Below are 18,371 nucleotides of genomic sequence, written 5' to 3' on the forward strand. Positions count from 1 at the left end.
AGCCTCCGATTCAACCAAATATTAAACCCGCCAAGCAGCAGCTCACGCCAACGTTAGCCTTTGAATGAACACCGAGCAGAATCCACTCCGAAAAAGAAAACCCGAATGTTTGCGCACCGCTTCGTTTCGGCCGAGGTGTTAAAGCGGTATAATTTTCTCAAACATCATAAAACTGTTTCTTCTATCATCATTAGGGGGTATAGTTTTCGATAGAAGGCAACGGCAGCGGGCGGCACCCGGCGTCCATCCCCGAAAGCTTCCTCGTCATTCCATTTTTTTTGTCTGTGTTACTCTTATGCTATGACCATTACAGTGATGTCGATTACTACCGGACCTGTTCCTATCTATATGGGGGGATGATCAAATATGCCTTTCTGTTGAGGGTTTCAACAGAATTTATTTTTCTTCCACCAACATATTCCTAATTTTGAAATATTCAGCTAAGATGCATTTTCTCAAGCTAGCAAGATTTTGACAATTTTATTGACATTTTTGTAGAAGAACCTTGATAATTCTTTAAAATCTTGGTAATTGATAATCGGAAGGCTGTCTCATTCATTTTTTGAAATCCATTACGCATTTCAGACCATTTGCTTCCTCGATTCATTCTGTAAATCAAAGCAAAAAACAAAGGCGGACACCTATATCTCCCTCTCGTCAGAAGCCGGTTTATCTGGCGCGGCGTGAGTGTGGCGACCGTCGACGACGGTGTTAAATCATAATTGCCACGGTAAACAGTTCGGTAAACACGCACGAAAGAGGCGCAACTGAAAGGTGAGAAAATTTAATTAGAAACTGTGAAAGGGTTCACACTTTTCGGCTGTTGGCGGTCACAGCTTTGTCTTAACACCCTTCGGCGGGGGTAAGAAACTTTCGGGTCGGGCTTTCAAATTTCCGCTTCTAATGAGATCCAAACAGAGGAAAAAATGAATCTGTTATATTTGAGCGTTGTTAATGTTACCGAATGAAATCGATTTGCTCGCCGTCGTTGACGAGTGTACGTAATCAAGTCACAACTCCGGTCGAGAACAGAAGCTCAAACAAGAGCGCAATTTCACAGTCATTCCACAGTAATTCCGTTCCCAAGTCCCCAACAAATATCGTAAATCGTAATTAATTCCCTGCCTCTCCGAAGCATGATCCCAAATCCCAAATGGAAAAGATTGCTCGTGGGAGTGGGCGGATGAAATAAGAACACAGCAAATTCCCACCCACCCCCACACTGTTCAGTGCTCTCGGTGGCACAAAAATTGAGCCATTTTCAACGTCGTCGTTAATTGAATCTGCCCGTCGCAATGAATTTATGTGTGTGTATGTCCTTTCTTTATCGCTCAATTGCAGGAAGGTGTTCCGGACCCACCGAGCATTTCGTCCATCAGCCGGCTACTGCGCGGAGTGGGCACCACGGAAGGACGGAAGGACGACGACGGGCGGAAGGATTACAGCATCCATGGCATTTTGGGAGGTAAGTGCGGTCGTTACTGCTACTTTGTGTTTTCCGTTCTGGAAATTAGGTTAGAGGTCGCTCGCAGAATTTTTCCACCATGATGAACTGGAATCGACAGAGTAGAATAGAACAAGGTCGTGCCTGTCGAAGGCGCCGCAAGATGATTAATTGCCTGGTAGCGGATATGACAAGGCTTGTTATTTTGCGTCAAACTTTCGAAGCTGGACGAAAGCTTCTAATTATCTGCGTCGTTGTCAGGATTCCATCGATAACGAAAATATGCCTCTTGTAGGCTTACTTTCGAATTAAGAAAACAGTTTATCTAGAGCTTGAATATTAGATGTATCTCAGTAGATAAGAACATATTTTTTGGTATGGCTTTGCCCGGGATTTGTTACTTTTTATGGATGGGTTCAGAGATACCGTTTACGATGCATGTCATTTATTAAGAAGCTTGGCACATGTTTCCCGCGGCAATGACAAACTGTTGATGCATTTCTATGAAGTTCGATATTTTGCATGCTCGATTTAAGATCTAATAAAAAAGAAATCACTTTTTGATCCAACCTTCCGACAAATTTAGCCAACATTGAGCAATTCTAATGGACCTGTGCATCTTATTGGGCTCAGGGCTTAAACTCAGGAAACTTTTCACGATATCGTACATATGTTTCAAGTTTTTCGATGCCATGATTGTTTTAGATAGTTCACCTCACTGCAATTTTTCTTACTCTAAAAGTCTCAAACCAAAATTGAAATTAGAAAAAAAAATGAATGTTGATTCTTATTATGAGCTAAAATATTTCAATGGATCAATAGGGATTTAGGATTCGGGATCAGGAAATATCAGCATTTGGTGTCAGGGAGGTGTGTCGTATCCACGGGCGTATCGTAGTGCTCGAGGTGTGACCTGCGGAGTGTTACGGAGCTTTATGGACAAGAAAGGCATAGACAAAACAAACAACAAACTTTGAAACTATAGAGAAGAAACAAAAGTATTAGATTTTTATTTCAGATAGCCGGGATATAGACCACATCACGATCTCGCAAAATATCTCTTATCTTTCGAAAGGGTCGCTTACCTCGGGTCATCAGTTGCTTTCTGGAAACGTCATTTTCCGAGCAGTACCAAACTACGGGATCGATGTCATTATAGCCGGCTTCGCACCTACATAAGTTGGGGAAAGGGTCGTTTGGCCAAAAAAAAAGCCGAACTGATCACGAAAGGGTCATTTGCCCGAAATGGTCTTTTGGGCGAAAAGGTCATCAGGTGGAAAAGGTCATTTGGCCGAAAAGGTCGTTTAGCCGAAACGGTAATTTGGCCGAAAGGTTCATTTGGCCGAAAGGGTCATTTGATCGAAAGAGTCATTTGGCCGAAAGAGTCATTAGACCGAAAGGGTCATTTGGGCGAATAAGACATTTGGCCGAATAGGTCGTTTGAAAAGTGAGAAATTGGAAGTAAGAAGAGAGACGTCTCAATTCTCATTCCTTATTTCTCACTTCTCACTATAAAAACTGAGGAGCGCGAAGTGAGAAGTGAGACGTCTTACGGCCAAATCAAGACAAATTTTTCAAAACGACTTATCTGCTTTTGTAAACAAAGATTCAAACGACGATTTCTCGCTTAACTTTTCAAAAGGACCTAAGTAACATTTTTTTCATGAATTAATTTGAACAGCGCAATCAATAGAACAGGACCTCGTGGACCGCTTTTTGAATCTTTTCAATATTCCGGATTCATTGAGGCCAATCATTGACCTCTTTATTCCAACAGTAGAAAGTTATCTGAAGCAATTGACTGTTTCATGGCCCCTTCTTGCAGAAATTGTATCTTTCGATGGATAATACGGCCATACAAGATACAATCACTGTGCTGCAGTGGAACTGTCATAGTCTAAAAAATAAATTGGACGTGTTCAAGTTTTTGATTCGCAATTCCGATTGCGATATATTTGCGCTTTGTGAAACATGGCTTTCTTCTGAAGATGAAATCAACTTCCACGATTTTAACATTATTCGCCAAGATCGGGATGATCATTATGGTGGCGTTCTTTTGGGGATCAAAAAATGCTACTCAGACCGCATCGTGCTTTCGTGCTGTGCGGTTCTTTCTCTCTTTGCGGAAGGAAGTTTTTAATACTACCCGAAGCTATTTTAATTTCAACGGTGCTTCTTAGCGCTATTTGTACCCACTGATCCCGTTACGATCTTTGCAAGGACCCGTGCCTTCGTTTTACGTTGGACCCGTTTGCGGAAGTAAAATTCCGACAAGCGGTGGTAATCCTGCAGGGACACCGTTCTGGGAAAAAACCTCTTAGAAGGTCACGTCTCCACGCTCAGCAATGAGTATTAACAAAAACAAGAGGAAGGGGGAGTCTCTGAATTCTCCACTTCCTTCAAAGAAACAAGGTTTCAAGACCGTCCTGCCCAAGCGCGGAAAAAATAGAAGGAAGCTGGAGAATTCAGATATTCCTTCTAACTCTAATATCGGAAATAATTCTTCTCCAATCGAACTGAGCAATCAGTTCGAATTGATTAATGATGAAATTGAGCAAATCGAATCTACCTCTAGCCCAGGTGATTCGATTCATGCGAAAAAGCAAAGGATTCCGCCAATTGTGGTATCTGTTGCCGAGTTTTCTGGCTTCCGGAATGAGATTTTGAGTAACCTTCAGGGGATCAAGGTTTCATTTCAGATTGCTAGGAAGGGTGACTGCCGCGTTTTGCCGGGATCCTTTGACGATCGCAAACGTCTTCTTCACTATTTAACTGAGAAGCGCCATAAATTCTTCACATACGACGACAAAACTGAGCGATTGTTCAAAGTCGTCTTGAAGGTCTCCCCAGTGATGACAAATCACTGGATGAGATTAAATTGAAATTTCTCAATTACTTGGATTTTCACCAGTCCAAGTAATTAAGATGAAAAGAAATCCCATTCTGGTACATCCCAGAGGGGCATTTCTCAAGAATTTTATTTAGTCCATTTTAACAAAAGTGAACTAAATAATATGAAAAGTTTGGAAAAGGCCTGTATTATGTCTCATGTCCGTGTTACATGGGAACATTTCCGCAGGCCTGGGGGAAATTTCCAAAACCCTACCCAGTGCCGTAAGTGCCAAAAGTGGGGTCATGGAACTAAACATTGTCACATGGATGCTAAATGCATGATTTGTGGTGGAACCTCTCACGCCAAGGACGCATGTCCTGTGAGAGAAGATTCCAATAAATTTAAGTGCGCAAACTGTGGGGGCAATCATAAATCCAATTTCTGGGAATGCCCTTCACGCAAAAAAGTTTTGAATTCCCGTGCAAAATTGATGACGGGAAATTCCAATCGGATCCCAGATTCGACGGGTAGAAATTTTTCAAACGCTCAAATTTCGAAACCGGTTACCGGTCGAGCAATTCATACCCACCACAATTCGTCAACGGGTAGCAAGCACTTCAGTAAATTCCAATTTTTCCAATGTACCTACGTATGCAAACATCGCTGCTGGTAGACAAAATTTCTCTTCTCAAAATGAGGTTTATACCCATGTCCCAACGGAAAATAATGGTCATGTTACCGAATCAGGTAGCATGACTGCTTCCGATTTTGATTTTTCAACTGGACAATTGCATCACATGATTGATGCAATGTTCAAAGCAAATACCGTTCCTGAAGCTGTTCAGGTTGGTATAAAGTACACACAAAAAATTGTAATCCGTTTCAATGGATCCAAATAATTGTGTGAAAGTTCTAAATTGGAATGCCCGCTCTCTAAAGGGTAAGGAAGATGAATTATTCAACTTCCTTTCAGTTCATAATGTGCATATTGCCATTATAACAGAAACGTATTTAAAACCAGGACTCTCCATTAAAAGAGATCCAAACTATTTTATCTACAGAAATGATCGTCTTGACAGCGCCTGTGGTGGGGTCACCATTGTCATTAATAGACGTATCAAACATAAATTATTTTCTTCGTTTGAAACCAAAGTTTTTGAAACCTTGGGAGTTTCTGTTGAAACAAATTTTGGACAATTTTCCTTCATTGCAGCCTACTTGCCTTTTCAATGCAATGGGGAGCAAAAGAATTTGTTGAAAGCTGATCTTCAAATTCTGACTCGCAACAAATCAAAATTCTTCGTAATTGGTGACTTCAATGCCAAACACCGTTCATGGAATAATGCTCAAAGCAATTCCAATGGTAAAATTTTATTTGAAGATTGTTCTGCGGGATATTATACTATTCAATATCCCAATGGACCAACTTGTTTTTCTTCCAGTCGAAATCCTTCTACAATTGATTTAGTTTTAACGGATTCAAGTCAGCTGTGTGGCCAATTGGTAACTCATGCTGACTTTGACTCTGATCACCTTCCTGTGACATTTGAAATCTCACAAGAAGCTATTTATAATCCAATCAGCTCTACTTTTAATTATCATAGAGCTGATTGGGATTCTCTCAAAACGTATATCGATAGGAATATTGATGTTGATATTCCTCTCGATACCAAAAGTGATATTGATGATGCTCTCGTATCTTTGACAAATTTAATTGTCGAAGCCAGAGGCATTGCAATTCCGAAATGTGAAGGTAAATTCAACTCCATTATTATTGACGACGATCTTCAGCTACTGATCCGTCTTAGAAATGTGAGAAGTAGGCAGTACCAAAGAACTCGCGATCCCGCGTTGAAAGTTATTGGCGAGATTTGCAAAATGAAATTAAAAACCTTTCGCTATTCTGAGAAATACCCACCTTGAGAATAATGTCTCGAAGTTGGATCCCAGTTCGAAACCCTTTTGGAAATTAACAAAAATTCTTAAAAAACCTCAAAAGCCAATTCCAGCGCTTAAAGAGGGAAATAAAATTTTATTAACAAATGGCGAAAAGGCTCATAAACTTGCTCAGCAGTTCGAGAGTGCCCATAATTTTAGTCTAGGTCTCACTAGTCCAATTGAGGATCAGGTTACACGGAGCTTCGAAGACATTCTCAATCAAGAGAATGTTTTTGACCCTTCGTTGGGAACCAATTTGGATGAAGTGAGATCTATTACTAGAAAATTTAAAAATATGAAAGCCCCGGGTGATGATGGTATTTTCTACATACTTATCAAAAAACTTCCTGAGAGCTCTTTATCCTTTTTGGTTAATTTATTTAACAAATGTTTTCAATTGGCATACTTTCCAGATAAATGGAAAAACGCCAAAGTTGTTCCAATTTTGAAGCCGGACAAAAATCCAGCTGAGGCCAGTTATCGCCCAATCAGTTTGCTTTCTTCAATAAGCAAACTGTTTGAAAAGATTATTTTAAATAGAATGATGGTTCATATTAATGACAATTCTATTTTTGCTGATGAGCAATTTGGTTTTCGCCATGGGCATTCAACCACTCATCAGTTATTAAGAGTTACGAACTTAATTCGGCTCAACAAATCTGAAGGATATTCGACTGGAGTTGCTCTTCTTGATATAGAGAAAGCATTTGACAGTGTTTGGCATGAAGGTTTGATTGTAAAATTGATGAATTTTAATTTTCCTCTGTACATCATTAAACTGATCCAAAATTATTTATCAGATCGCTCACTGCAGGTAAACTATCAGAATACTAAATCTGATAGATTACCTGTAAGGGCTAGTGTCCCCAAGGCAGCATACTGGGGCCCATATTGTATAACATTTTTACTTCTGACTTACCTGATTTACCACCAGGGTGTCAAAAATCTTTGTTCGCAGATGAAACGGGCCTTTCAGCCAAAAAGCGAAGCCTTCGTAGTAGACTGCAAAAAAGTTTGGATATTTTCTCCACTTACTTGCAAAAATGGAAAATTTCCCCGAATGCTTCCAAAACTCAGCTTATAATTTTCCCACATAAGCCGAGAGCTTCTTATTTGAAACCTTCTAGCAGACATATTGTCACTATGAATGGGGTTCCAATTAATTGGTCTAGCGAAGCTAAATATTTAGGACTTCTGCTAGATCAAAAATTAACTTTAAAAATCACATTGAAGGCCTTCAAGCCAAATGTAACAAATATATTAAGTGCCTATATCCACTTATAAACAGAAAATCAAAACTTTGTCTTAAGAACAAACTTTTGATTTACAAACAAATTTTAGACCTGCCATGTTGTATGCTGTGCCAATATGGGCTAGTTGCTGCAATACCAGAAAGAAGGCACTCCAGAGGATTCAAAATAAAATTTTGAAAATGATTCTGAAGTTGCCTCCGTGGTATAGTACCAATGAACTTCATAGAATTTCTAATATTGAGACATTGCAACAAATGTCCAACAAAATAATTTCCAATTTTAGACAAAAATCGTTGCAATCTTCTATTGCAACGATTAACTCCTTGTACCCTTAGTATAAAATAGGTTAAGTTTAGTTTAAGTAGAAAACATTGTAATTCCTACATGGTTCAATTCAACCAGAGGAAAAATTCTAACTGCCAGAGGCAATTGAAATGTATTAATAATAACTAAAAGCGTAACATAGCAAATAAGGATGATAGTGTTAAGAAAACACGGAACACCTAGTCTAAGAGATGAATGCATGTATTAGATAATTAGCAAATAAAATTAGTTAAAAAAAAAAAAATAAATAAAAAAAAATAAAAAAAATAAATAAAAAAAAAAATGCTACTCCTTCTACAGAATTCCCATTTCGACTGTTCCCGGCTTAGAAATCGTCGCATGCCAAGTAAATGTGAAGAATAAAGATCTTTGCATAGCTTCAGTGTACATTCCTCCAAATGCCTCTATTAATCGTCGACATTTTTGGAGCGCAGGCTCCCTCCTATCATCTCCAGTATTGATATTGGGTGATATGAACGCACATGGTATTGGATGGGGCGAAACGTATGACGATTATAGAGCGCCTGACGATTTCAATTTGAATATTTTGAACACTGGTGAAGTAACTCGAATAGGACCAAATGGTCAACAAAGCCGTATTGATCTGTCTTTATGTTCTAATTCACTATCGTTAGATTGCACGTGGAACGTTATCCAAGATCCCCATGGTAGTGACAATATGCCGATAGCCACCACAATTAAAAGTGGCTATCAAGAATCTGAGCCAGTTAATGTTCCTTTCGACCTCACGAAGAACATTGACTGCCAAAAATTTGCATCGGCGGTAAAAATTGGTATTGAATCAACTGATACTCTTCCGCCACTGGATGAGTATCGATTCCTTACCGAATTGATTCATAAAAGCGCACTGGAAGCTCAGAAACGACGTGTTCCAAGTACATCTGTCATAAGAAGACCAGCCACTCCTGGATGGGATGATGAATGTACTAAGTTGTATTCTGAGAAATCTGATGCCTTCAAGGCCTTTCGTAAACACGGAAGGTCCGAGCTTTTTGAAGAGTATTTGAGGCTTGAAAGAAAGCTCAAAAATCTTCTCAAGGCTAAAAAACGTAGCTACTGACGACGTTTTGTCGAGGGACTATCGCGAGAAACCTCAATGACAACACTTTGGAAAACGGCCCGCAACATGCGGAACCGCATTTCCACCAACGAGAGTGAAGAATACTCCAACCGATGGATATTCAATTTCGCAAAAAAGGTCTGTCCAGATTCCGTACCAGCAGAACCGCTATTTCGAGAATCAGTCACTGATCCCGGTTCTTTGGATGGGCCATTCTCAATGCTGGAACTTTCTATGTCTCTTCTTTCATCGAATAACTCTGCTCCGGGATGCGATAACATCAAATTCAATCTTCTTAAAAATCTCCCAGATATCGCAAAAAGACGATTGCTTGACCTGTACAACTGTTTCATGGAGTACAACATCGTACCACCAGAATGGCGACAGGTCAAAGTAATAGCTATTCAAAAGCCTGGGAAACCAGCGTCTGATTACAATTCCTACCGACCGATTGCCATGCTTTCATGCATGAGAAAATTATTGGAAAAATGATCCTTTCAAGAATCGACCATTGGGTTGAACAAAATGCATTACTCTCAAATACTCAGTTTGGATTTCGTAAAGGTAAAGGAACAAACGATTGTCTAGCGTTGCTTTCTTCAGATATACAGCTGGCCTTTGCGCACAAGGAGCAATTGGCTTCAGTATTCTTGGATATTAAGGGCGCTTTTGATTCAGTTTCCATAAAAGTGCTGTCAGACAATCTGCACAGTAATGGATTGCCCGTTATTTTGAATAATTTCTTGTACAATTTGTTGTCAGAAAAACAAATGAATTTTACACTCGGCACTCTGACAACTTCCAGAAATAGCTACATGGGTCTTCCCCAAGGTTCATGTTTAAGTCCCTTGCTTTATAATTTCTATGTTAAAGATATTGACAATTGTTTGGAAGGACAATGCACGCTCAGACAACTTTCAGATGATGCCGTGGTCTCTCTAAGAGGTCCAAGTGCAGCTGTCTTGCAAGGACCATTGCAAAGTACCCTAAATAATCTGACTGTTTGGGCCAGACATTTGGGGATCGAGTTTTCACCGCAAAAAACTCAGTTGGTTGTGTTTACTAAGAAGCGGTACCCTGCTCAACTGAAACTAAAGCTGTTGAAAGATGACATCAACCAATCTTTATCTTCTAAATACCTTGGGGTCGTGTTTGATTCTAAATGTACCTGGAGACTTCATATTGAGTATTTTTTTTTTTTTTTTTCCAAGTTCGTTTATTTGGTAGGCTCAGGCGTGTATAACACTTTACGGAGCCATGGTTCTTTGTGATATATACAATCAATGTCATTTTATTATACAGTTATTAAGAGAGGGGAAGAAGCCAACGTACTCGTGGTGACTCGAGGTTAGTTTACAAAGTTTAAGGATGGACGGGGCTTAGGATTTGGGATAAGGAAATTTCAGCTTCTCATCCGGGCATTTGGCGTCAGTGACGATGTGGCGTGTCGTCATGCTCGAGGAATGGTTCGACTGGGAGCATCTTCCGGATGGCAAGAGCTATGGAGCTCTACGAAACAGGAAGACAGAGACTAAACATAAAAAACATTGAAGAAGGAAGAAAAAAACAAAATATTAGATTTTGATGTCAGAAGCACAAAGAAAACTATAAATGGCCTGCATATAGACAACATCACGATCTCCCAAAACACCTCGAACTTCCCTGAAGGGTTGTTTACCTCTTGTGGCCATCCAATAATTGCTCTCTGGAGGCGTCATTTTCCGAGCAGGACCAAACTACGTGATCGATGTCATCATAACCGGCTCCGCACCTACATAAGTTGCTATCGACAAGGTTTATTCTGTACAGATGTGCGTTTAGTGAATAGTGATTGGACATAAGTCTCGACATCACGCGAATGAAGCCTCGACTTAAGTCCTCACCTCTGAACCACGCTCGCCCAGAAACTTTTGGAACTATGGAAAAAAGCCACCGTCCAAGTTCATTGTGTGTCCAATTCCTTTGCCAACTTTGAAGAGTACTCTGACGGACTAATGGGAAAAACTCGTTGCTCGAGAATTGTCTATCATAAACCTCACCTTCCTGTGCGCCCACCTTTGCCAGCGAGTCTGCCTTCTCATTGCCGTAGATTGAGCAGTGAGAAGGGACCCAAACAAAGGTAATCTTGAATGATCTTTCGACCAAAACACGCATCTGCTCTCTTATGTTTGTAAGAAAGTAAGATGCGTGCTTAACAGGTTTCATCGACCGGAGTGCCTCGATAGAACTAAGACTATCCGAGAAGATGAAATAATGGTCTTCGGGCTGATTGGAAATTATCCCCAAAGCGAAGTTAATTGCTGCCAGCTCAGCAACATAAACCGAACACGGTTCCTGAAGTTTTCGGAAGGTGGTTGAAGTTACATTGAAAACACCGAAGCCAGTGGATCCGTTGATGCGAGAACCATCAGTGAAATATCTGTTGTTGCAATTGACATGTTCATATTTTTCAGAAAAAAGTGAGGGAATAGATATTTGTCGAAGATGATCTGGTATTCCTTGAATAGCATGTTTCATAGACAGATCATATACAATTGAGGAACTGTCGTTGGTGAAGTGAACTCGAGGGGATTATAACACGGAAGACAAAGATCTGACGATATGTAGTTGAGATAAACTCTCAGGAATCTTGAACGACAAGTTAGTTCAAGTATATTATCGAAGTTATCTAGAACAAGTGTGTTACTTGTTCCACATTTGATGAGTATTCTAAGTGAGAGCTCCCAGTAACGGTGCTTTAAAGGAGTGACTCCAGCAAGCACCTCCAGGCTCATGTTATGCGTTGAATGCATGCAGCCAAGGGCAATACGCAAACAACGATACTGAATTCGTTCCAATTTGATCAGGTGGCAATCAGCTGCTGAGAGGAAGCAGAAGGAGCCATACTCTAAAACAGAGAGAATAGTCGTTCTATAGAGTTTGATGAGGTCTTCCGGGTGAGCACCCCACCATGTTCCGGAGATAGAACGTAGAAAATGGGTCCTTTTCCGGCATTTTTGTATCAAATACTCAATGTGGAGTTTCCAGGTGCATTTGGAATCAAACACGACCCCAAGGTATTTAGAAGATAAAGATTGGTTGATGTCATCATTCAACAGCTTAAGTTTCAGTTGAGCAGGATACCGCTTCTTAGTAAACACAACCAATTGAGTTTTTTGCGGTGAAAACTCGATCCCTAAATGTCTGGCCCAAGCAGTCAGATTATCTAAGGTACTTTGCAATGGTCCTTGCAAGACAGCTGCACATGGACCTCTTAGAGAGACCACGGCATCATCTGCAAGTTGTCTGAGCGTGCATTGTCCTTCCAAACAATTGTCAATATCTTTAACATAGAAATTATAAAGCAAGGGACTTAAACACGAACCTTGGGGAAGGCCCATGTAGCTATTTCTGGAAGTTGTCAGAGTGCCGAGTGTGAAGTTCATTTGTTTTTCTGACAACAAATTGTACAAGAAATTATTCAAAATAACGGGTAATCCACTACTGTGCAGATTGCCTGACAGTACTTCTATGGAAACTGAATCAAAAGCGCCCTTAATGTCCAAGAATACTGAAGCCAACTGCTCCTTGTGCGCAAAGGCCAGTTGTATATCTGAAGAAAGCAACGCTAGACAATCGTTTGTTCCTTTCCCTTTTCTAAATCCAAACTGAGTATTTGAAAGCAATGCATTTTCTTCGACCCAATGGTCGACTCTTGAAAGGATCATTTTCTCCAATAATTTTCTCATGCATGATAGCATGGCAATCGGTCGGTATGAATTGTGATTAGACGCTGGTTTCCCAGGCTTTTTGAATAGCTATTACTTTGACCTGTCGCCATTCAGGTGGCACAATGTTGTACTCCATGAAACAGTTGTACAGGTCAAGTAATCGTCTTTTGCGATATCTGGGAGGTTTTTAAGAAGATTGAATTTGATGTTATCGCATCCCGGAGCAGAGTTATTCGATGAAAGAAGAGACATAGAAAGTTCCAGCATTGTGAATGGTCCACCCAAAGAACCGGGATCAGTGACTGATTCTCGAAATAGCGGTTCTGCTGGTACGGAATCTGGGCAGACCTTTTTTGCGAAGTTGAATATCCATCGATTGGAGTATTCTTCACTCTCATTGGTGGAAATGCGGTTCCGCATGTTGCGAGCCGTTTTCCAAAGTGTTGTCATTGAGGTTTCTCGTGATAGTCCCTCGACAAAACGTCGCCAGTAGCTACGTTTTTTCCCTTGAGAAGATTTTTGAGTTTTCTTTCGAGCCTCAAATACTCTTCAAAAAGCTCTGACCTTCTCTGGCCTTGAAGGCATCAGATTTCTCAGAATACAACTTAGTACATTCATCATCCCATCCAGGAGTGGCTGGTCTTCTGATAACAGATGTACTTGGAACGCGTCGTTTCTGAGCTTCTAGTGCGCTTTTTTGAAACATTACAATAAGGAATCGATATTCATCCAAAGGTGGAAGAGTATCAGTTGAGTCAATACCAATTTTTACCGCCGATGCAAATTTTTGCCAGTCAATGTTCTTCGTGAGATCGAAAGGAACATTAACTGGCTCAGATTGTTGATAGCCACTCTTAATTGTGGTGACTATCGGCATATGGTCACTACCATGGGGATCTTGAATTACCTTCCACGTGCAATCTAATGATAGTGAATTTGAACATAAAGACAGATCAATACGGCTTTGTTGACCATTTGGTCCTATTCGAGTTACTTCACCAGTGTTCAAAATATTCAAATTGAAATCGTCACACAAATCATAGAAAATAGGCGCTCTATAATCGTCATACGTTTCGCCCCATCCAATACCATGTGCGTTCATATCACCCAATATCAATACTGGAGATGATAGGAGGAGACTGCGCTCCAAAAATGTCGACGATTAATAGAGGCATTTGGAGGAATGTACACTGAAGCTATGCAAAGATCTTTATTCTTCACATTTACTTGGCATGCGACGATTTCTAAGCCGGGAACAGTCGGAATGGGAATTCTGTAGAAGGAGTAGCATTTTTGATCCCCAAAAGAACGCCACCATAATGATCATCCCGATCTTGGCGAATAATATTAAAATCGTGGAAGTTGATTTCATCTTCAGAAGAAAGCCATGTTTCACAGAGTGCAAAATATATCGCAATCGGAATTGCGAATCAAAAACTTGAACACGTCTAATTTATTTTTCAGACTATGACAGTTCCACTGCAGCACAGTGATTGTATCTTGGGTATTGGCCGTATTATCCATCGAAAGATACAATTCCTGCAAGAAGGGGCCATGAAACAGTCAATTGCTTCAGATAACTTTCCACTGTTGGTATAAAAAGGTCAATGATAGGCCTCAATGAATTCGGAATATTGAATAAATTCAAAAACGGTCCACAAGGTCCTTAAAGGAGATCAATCCTCGCTTGGACGGAATACTTTTACTAGAAGTGCGAATTACTTTTTTTCGTTCGTTGATTCTCCTAGCCGGATGTTTCTTCGAAACATCGGATTTTGGCAATGGCGGGAATGCCTTACTGCAACTAGGATCAAAAAAAAGCAGTAGGGACAGGTTGCTTCGGGATTTTAAATAAACCCCCATTACCTTCAGATTTTGCCAAGCTTTTATGGATGATTTTTGTTCTCTTGCGGCGCGATCCCGGGAAGACGGTTGTTTCCTCTTTTCGGGCACGTGTACCTCCGCAGGATCATCCATATCGGCTGCGTCAGAGTCCAATTCATCAATGGATATGGAATCATAATAATCACTTACACGAACGGTGGCTGAAATAGCAGTCGATGCAGTGGCTGTGGCGGATGTGTCTTGCGACTTAACCATTTCCGCATACGACTGCTTGGAGCGCTGTACCAACGAGCGCTTCACTTTTTGGGTGCGCTTTTTGTACACCGGGCATTCCTGCAGACCATGGGGAGGATTCAAACCACAATAAGCACATTTTGTTACCTGTTGCTGGCAGGACTCCTCCCGATGCCTTTCAGAACATTTGCCACAACGTGGTTTGTTGTCACAAAACTCGGCAGTGTGACCAAGTTGTTTGCAATTGGTACAATTAAATACCCTTGGCACAAAAAGACGCACCGGAAATAGCATGTTTTCAATATCAACATATTTTGGGAGCATCGAACCGGCGAACGTCACCCGAAGCGAACCTGACTTGGAATATACCTTCTTTCCATCTACCGTGGCTGCTGAATGCAATTCCTTGCAGTCCAGAATATCCACGGTAGACTCCATTGCATTCTTTAGGCGGCCTTTTCCCGCAAGTACATCCTTGCAAGTCAGGCTCGCTGCGTTGATCACACCTTCAATTTCGACCTCCCGCGAGGGGACATAAACCATATATTCAACATTGTACGCCCTGTCGCCAGCAATTTCATTCGCCACCTGGTATGTAGGTGCGGTGATGCGTAGTTTGTTCCTGTTGATTTGGCTGAATTCAAGCTTCGTAAAACGACGCGTCAAATCTCTTTTTATACCCAGAAAATCTAGGCTCTTCACTTTCTGCCGAAAGTAAACAACCCAAGGCCCAGGCGAAGCCGCATGGTACAATCGTGTGCGAGTACTAACTTTTGGAGGCCCATTGCCTCCTACTGTCTCTGTCTCCATTCTCACCTCGCAAGGTGGAAGGATAATTATTGCTTATGCTAACTTACAACTAATAGCTTATTAGAAAAAAAAATATCAAGAAAAAAAACTAATTCAATTTGTGTCTATTAGTTCCGCTCTGTGACGGGAGAACAATAAAGCAATCTCTTCCACTTATCTGCGCCTGCTGCTGTAGGTAGCAGCAGTAACAATAGCCTGCTTCACTGGCGTCGCCAGAAGCAGCTACTTCACTCGCCGACAGCGATCGCCTTGGATCCGTAGGTAGGAATAGCACCACACAATACAACTCGCACTACCGCACACAATCCGCGATGAGACACAGCACACACGTCTGGCTCGTTCGAACTATCGGCACGGAATGATATTGAGTATTTGATAGAGAAATGCCGGAAAAGGATCCATTTTCTACGTTCTATCTCCGGAACATGGTGGGGAGCTCACCCGGAAGACCTCATCAAACTCTATAGAACGACTATTCTCTCTGTTTTAGAGTACGGCTCCTTCTGCTTCCTCTCAGCAGCTGATTGCCACCTTATTAAATTGGAACGAATTCAATATCGTTGTTTGCGTATTGCCCTTGGCTGTATGCATTCAACGCATAACATGAGCCTGGAGGTGCTTGCTGGAGTCACTCCTTTAAAGCACCGTTACTGGGAGCTCTCATTAAGAATACTAATCAAATGTGGAACAAGTAACACACTTGTCTTACACAACTTCGATAATATGCTTGAACTGGTTCATCGGTCAAGATTCTTAAGAGTTTATCTCAACTACATTTCGTCAGATCTTTGTCTTCCATGTTATACTCCCCCTCGAGTTGACTTCACCAATGACAGTTTCTCAATTGAATATGATCTGTCCATGAAACATGCTATTCAAGGAATACCAGATCATCTTCGAAATCTTTCAATTCCTTTTCAGAAAAATATGAACATGTCAATTTCAACAACAGATATTTCACTGATGGTTTTCGCATTAACGGATTCACTGGCTTCGGTGTTTTCAATGTAACTTCAACCATCTTCCGAAAACTTCAGGAACCGTGTTCGGTTTATGTTGCTGAGCTGGCAGCAATTAACTTCGCTTTGGGGATAATTTCCAATCAGCCCGTAGACCATTATTTCATCTTCTCGGATAGTCTTAGTTCTATCGAGGCACTCCGGTCGATGAAACCTGTTAAGCACGCATCTTTCTTTCTTACAAAAATAAGAGAGCAGATGCGTGTTTTGGTCGAAAGATCATTCAAGATTACCTTTGTTTGGGTCCCTTCTCACTGCTCAATCTACGGCAATGAGAAGGCAGACTCGCTGGCAAAGGTGGGCGCACAGGAAGGTGAGGTTTATGATAGACAATTCTCGAGCAACGAGTTTTTCCCATTAGTCCGTCAGAGTACTCTTCAAAGTTGGCAAAGAAATTGGACACACAACGAACTTGGACGGTGGCTATTTTCTATAGTTCCAAAAGTTTCTGGGCGAGCGTGGTTAAGAGGTGAGGACTTAAGTCGAGGCTTCATTCGCGTGATGTCGAGACTTATGTCTAATCACTATTCACTAAACGCACATCTGTACAGAATAAATCTTGTCGATAGCAACTTATGTAGGTGCGGAGCCGGTTATGATGACATCGATCACGTAGTTTGGTCCGGCTCGGAAAACGACGTCTCCAGAGAGCAATTATTGGATACCCTAGTGTCCTGAGGTAAACAACCCTTCCAGGAGATAAGAGGTGTTTTGGGGGATCGTGATGTGGTCTATATGCAAGCCATTTATAGTTTTCTTTGTTCCTCTGACATAAAAGTCTAATACTTTTGTTCTTTTCTTCAAAGTTTTTTTTTGTTTTGTCTCTGTCTGTCTGTCCCGTAGAGCGCCGTAGCTCTGGCCGTCCGGAAGATGCTCCCATTCGAACCATTCTTCGAGCACGACGACACACCACATCGTCCCCGACGCCAAATGACCGGATGAGCTGCTGAAATTCCTTGATTATGATGATTCCCTGATTCTCGAATCCTAATCCCCGTCCATCCTTAAACATTGTAAACCTAACCTCGAGTCACCACGAGTACGTTGGCTTATTTCCCTCTCTTACTAATTTAATAATAGGATTATGTCGATTGTACATATCTCAAAGAAACGTGGCTCCGTAAAGTGTTATACACGCCTGAGCCTACCAAATAAACGAAATTGGAAAAAAAAAAATACCCATGAATAGCGTTACAAATAAGACAATAGAGCAGTGTTTGCTTAGCTAGGGCATATTGCCCCCACCCCACAGTGGTTAAAACCGTGTTTTAAGCGCGTTTAATTAATATCACCTTTATTATGCAATTTAGCGTAACGGTTTCTTCGAGACATTTGATCAGTAAGTAAATGCGCTTCTTTGAAGGTATTTAGCTTACTGATCAATCCCCCTAAAAGTGAGATAAAAATTTTGTTTTTTCTGCTTTACAATGGACAAGGGTCATGTCTTCACAAAAGTTGTAGTAAAAGTTCTCCTGAAAAACTTTGTCGAAGACACCGAGTTCATAATTTCATTACTTTTGAAGATTTGTTACGTTTTATTCCGACAACCCCCTAAAAATGGTTTTTCCATCTTAGCTTTTTTATTTTCAATTCTACATTTTTCGCATGTTCTAGAAAGTTATAGATAATATCAAAATACGTCGTTTGGTGGTAATTGCACCTTAAAAACTTGAAAAATAAAAAAAGTTATAACAGTTTTAATGGATTTTTAATCATATTTGATGTAGTTGTAACTAAGTATAGGGCAAATTGCGGCAAACAATCTCATACGCATATCAAAGTACAAGTAATGGACTTTAATTTAATACTTAAATTGTCGAGTTGTAAGCGAATGTAAGACTTGTTTGAACATATAACTTTTATTGCAATATTAGAAGTGT

The 18,371-nt window shown here is 40.7% G+C and overlaps 1 protein-coding gene across 3 annotated transcripts in view; it reads left to right on the forward strand.

Moving 5' to 3' along the window:
- LOC134204067 (protein gooseberry-neuro-like) overlaps positions 1-18,371 on the forward strand; it is a 198,474-nt gene that overhangs the window by 101,277 nt on the left and 78,826 nt on the right. For all 3 annotated transcript variants that reach the window (XM_062678896.1, XM_062678898.1, XM_062678897.1), the window contains one exon: positions 1,342-1,465. In XM_062678896.1, the coding sequence (XP_062534880.1) occupies positions 1,342-1,465 (124 nt within the window). The remainder of the gene's footprint in view (positions 1-1,341; positions 1,466-18,371) is intronic.

This window comes from Armigeres subalbatus, unplaced genomic scaffold, assembly GCF_024139115.2.
Source record: "Armigeres subalbatus isolate Guangzhou_Male unplaced genomic scaffold, GZ_Asu_2 Contig378, whole genome shotgun sequence".
NCBI classification, from domain to species: domain Eukaryota; kingdom Metazoa; phylum Arthropoda; class Insecta; order Diptera; family Culicidae; genus Armigeres; species Armigeres subalbatus.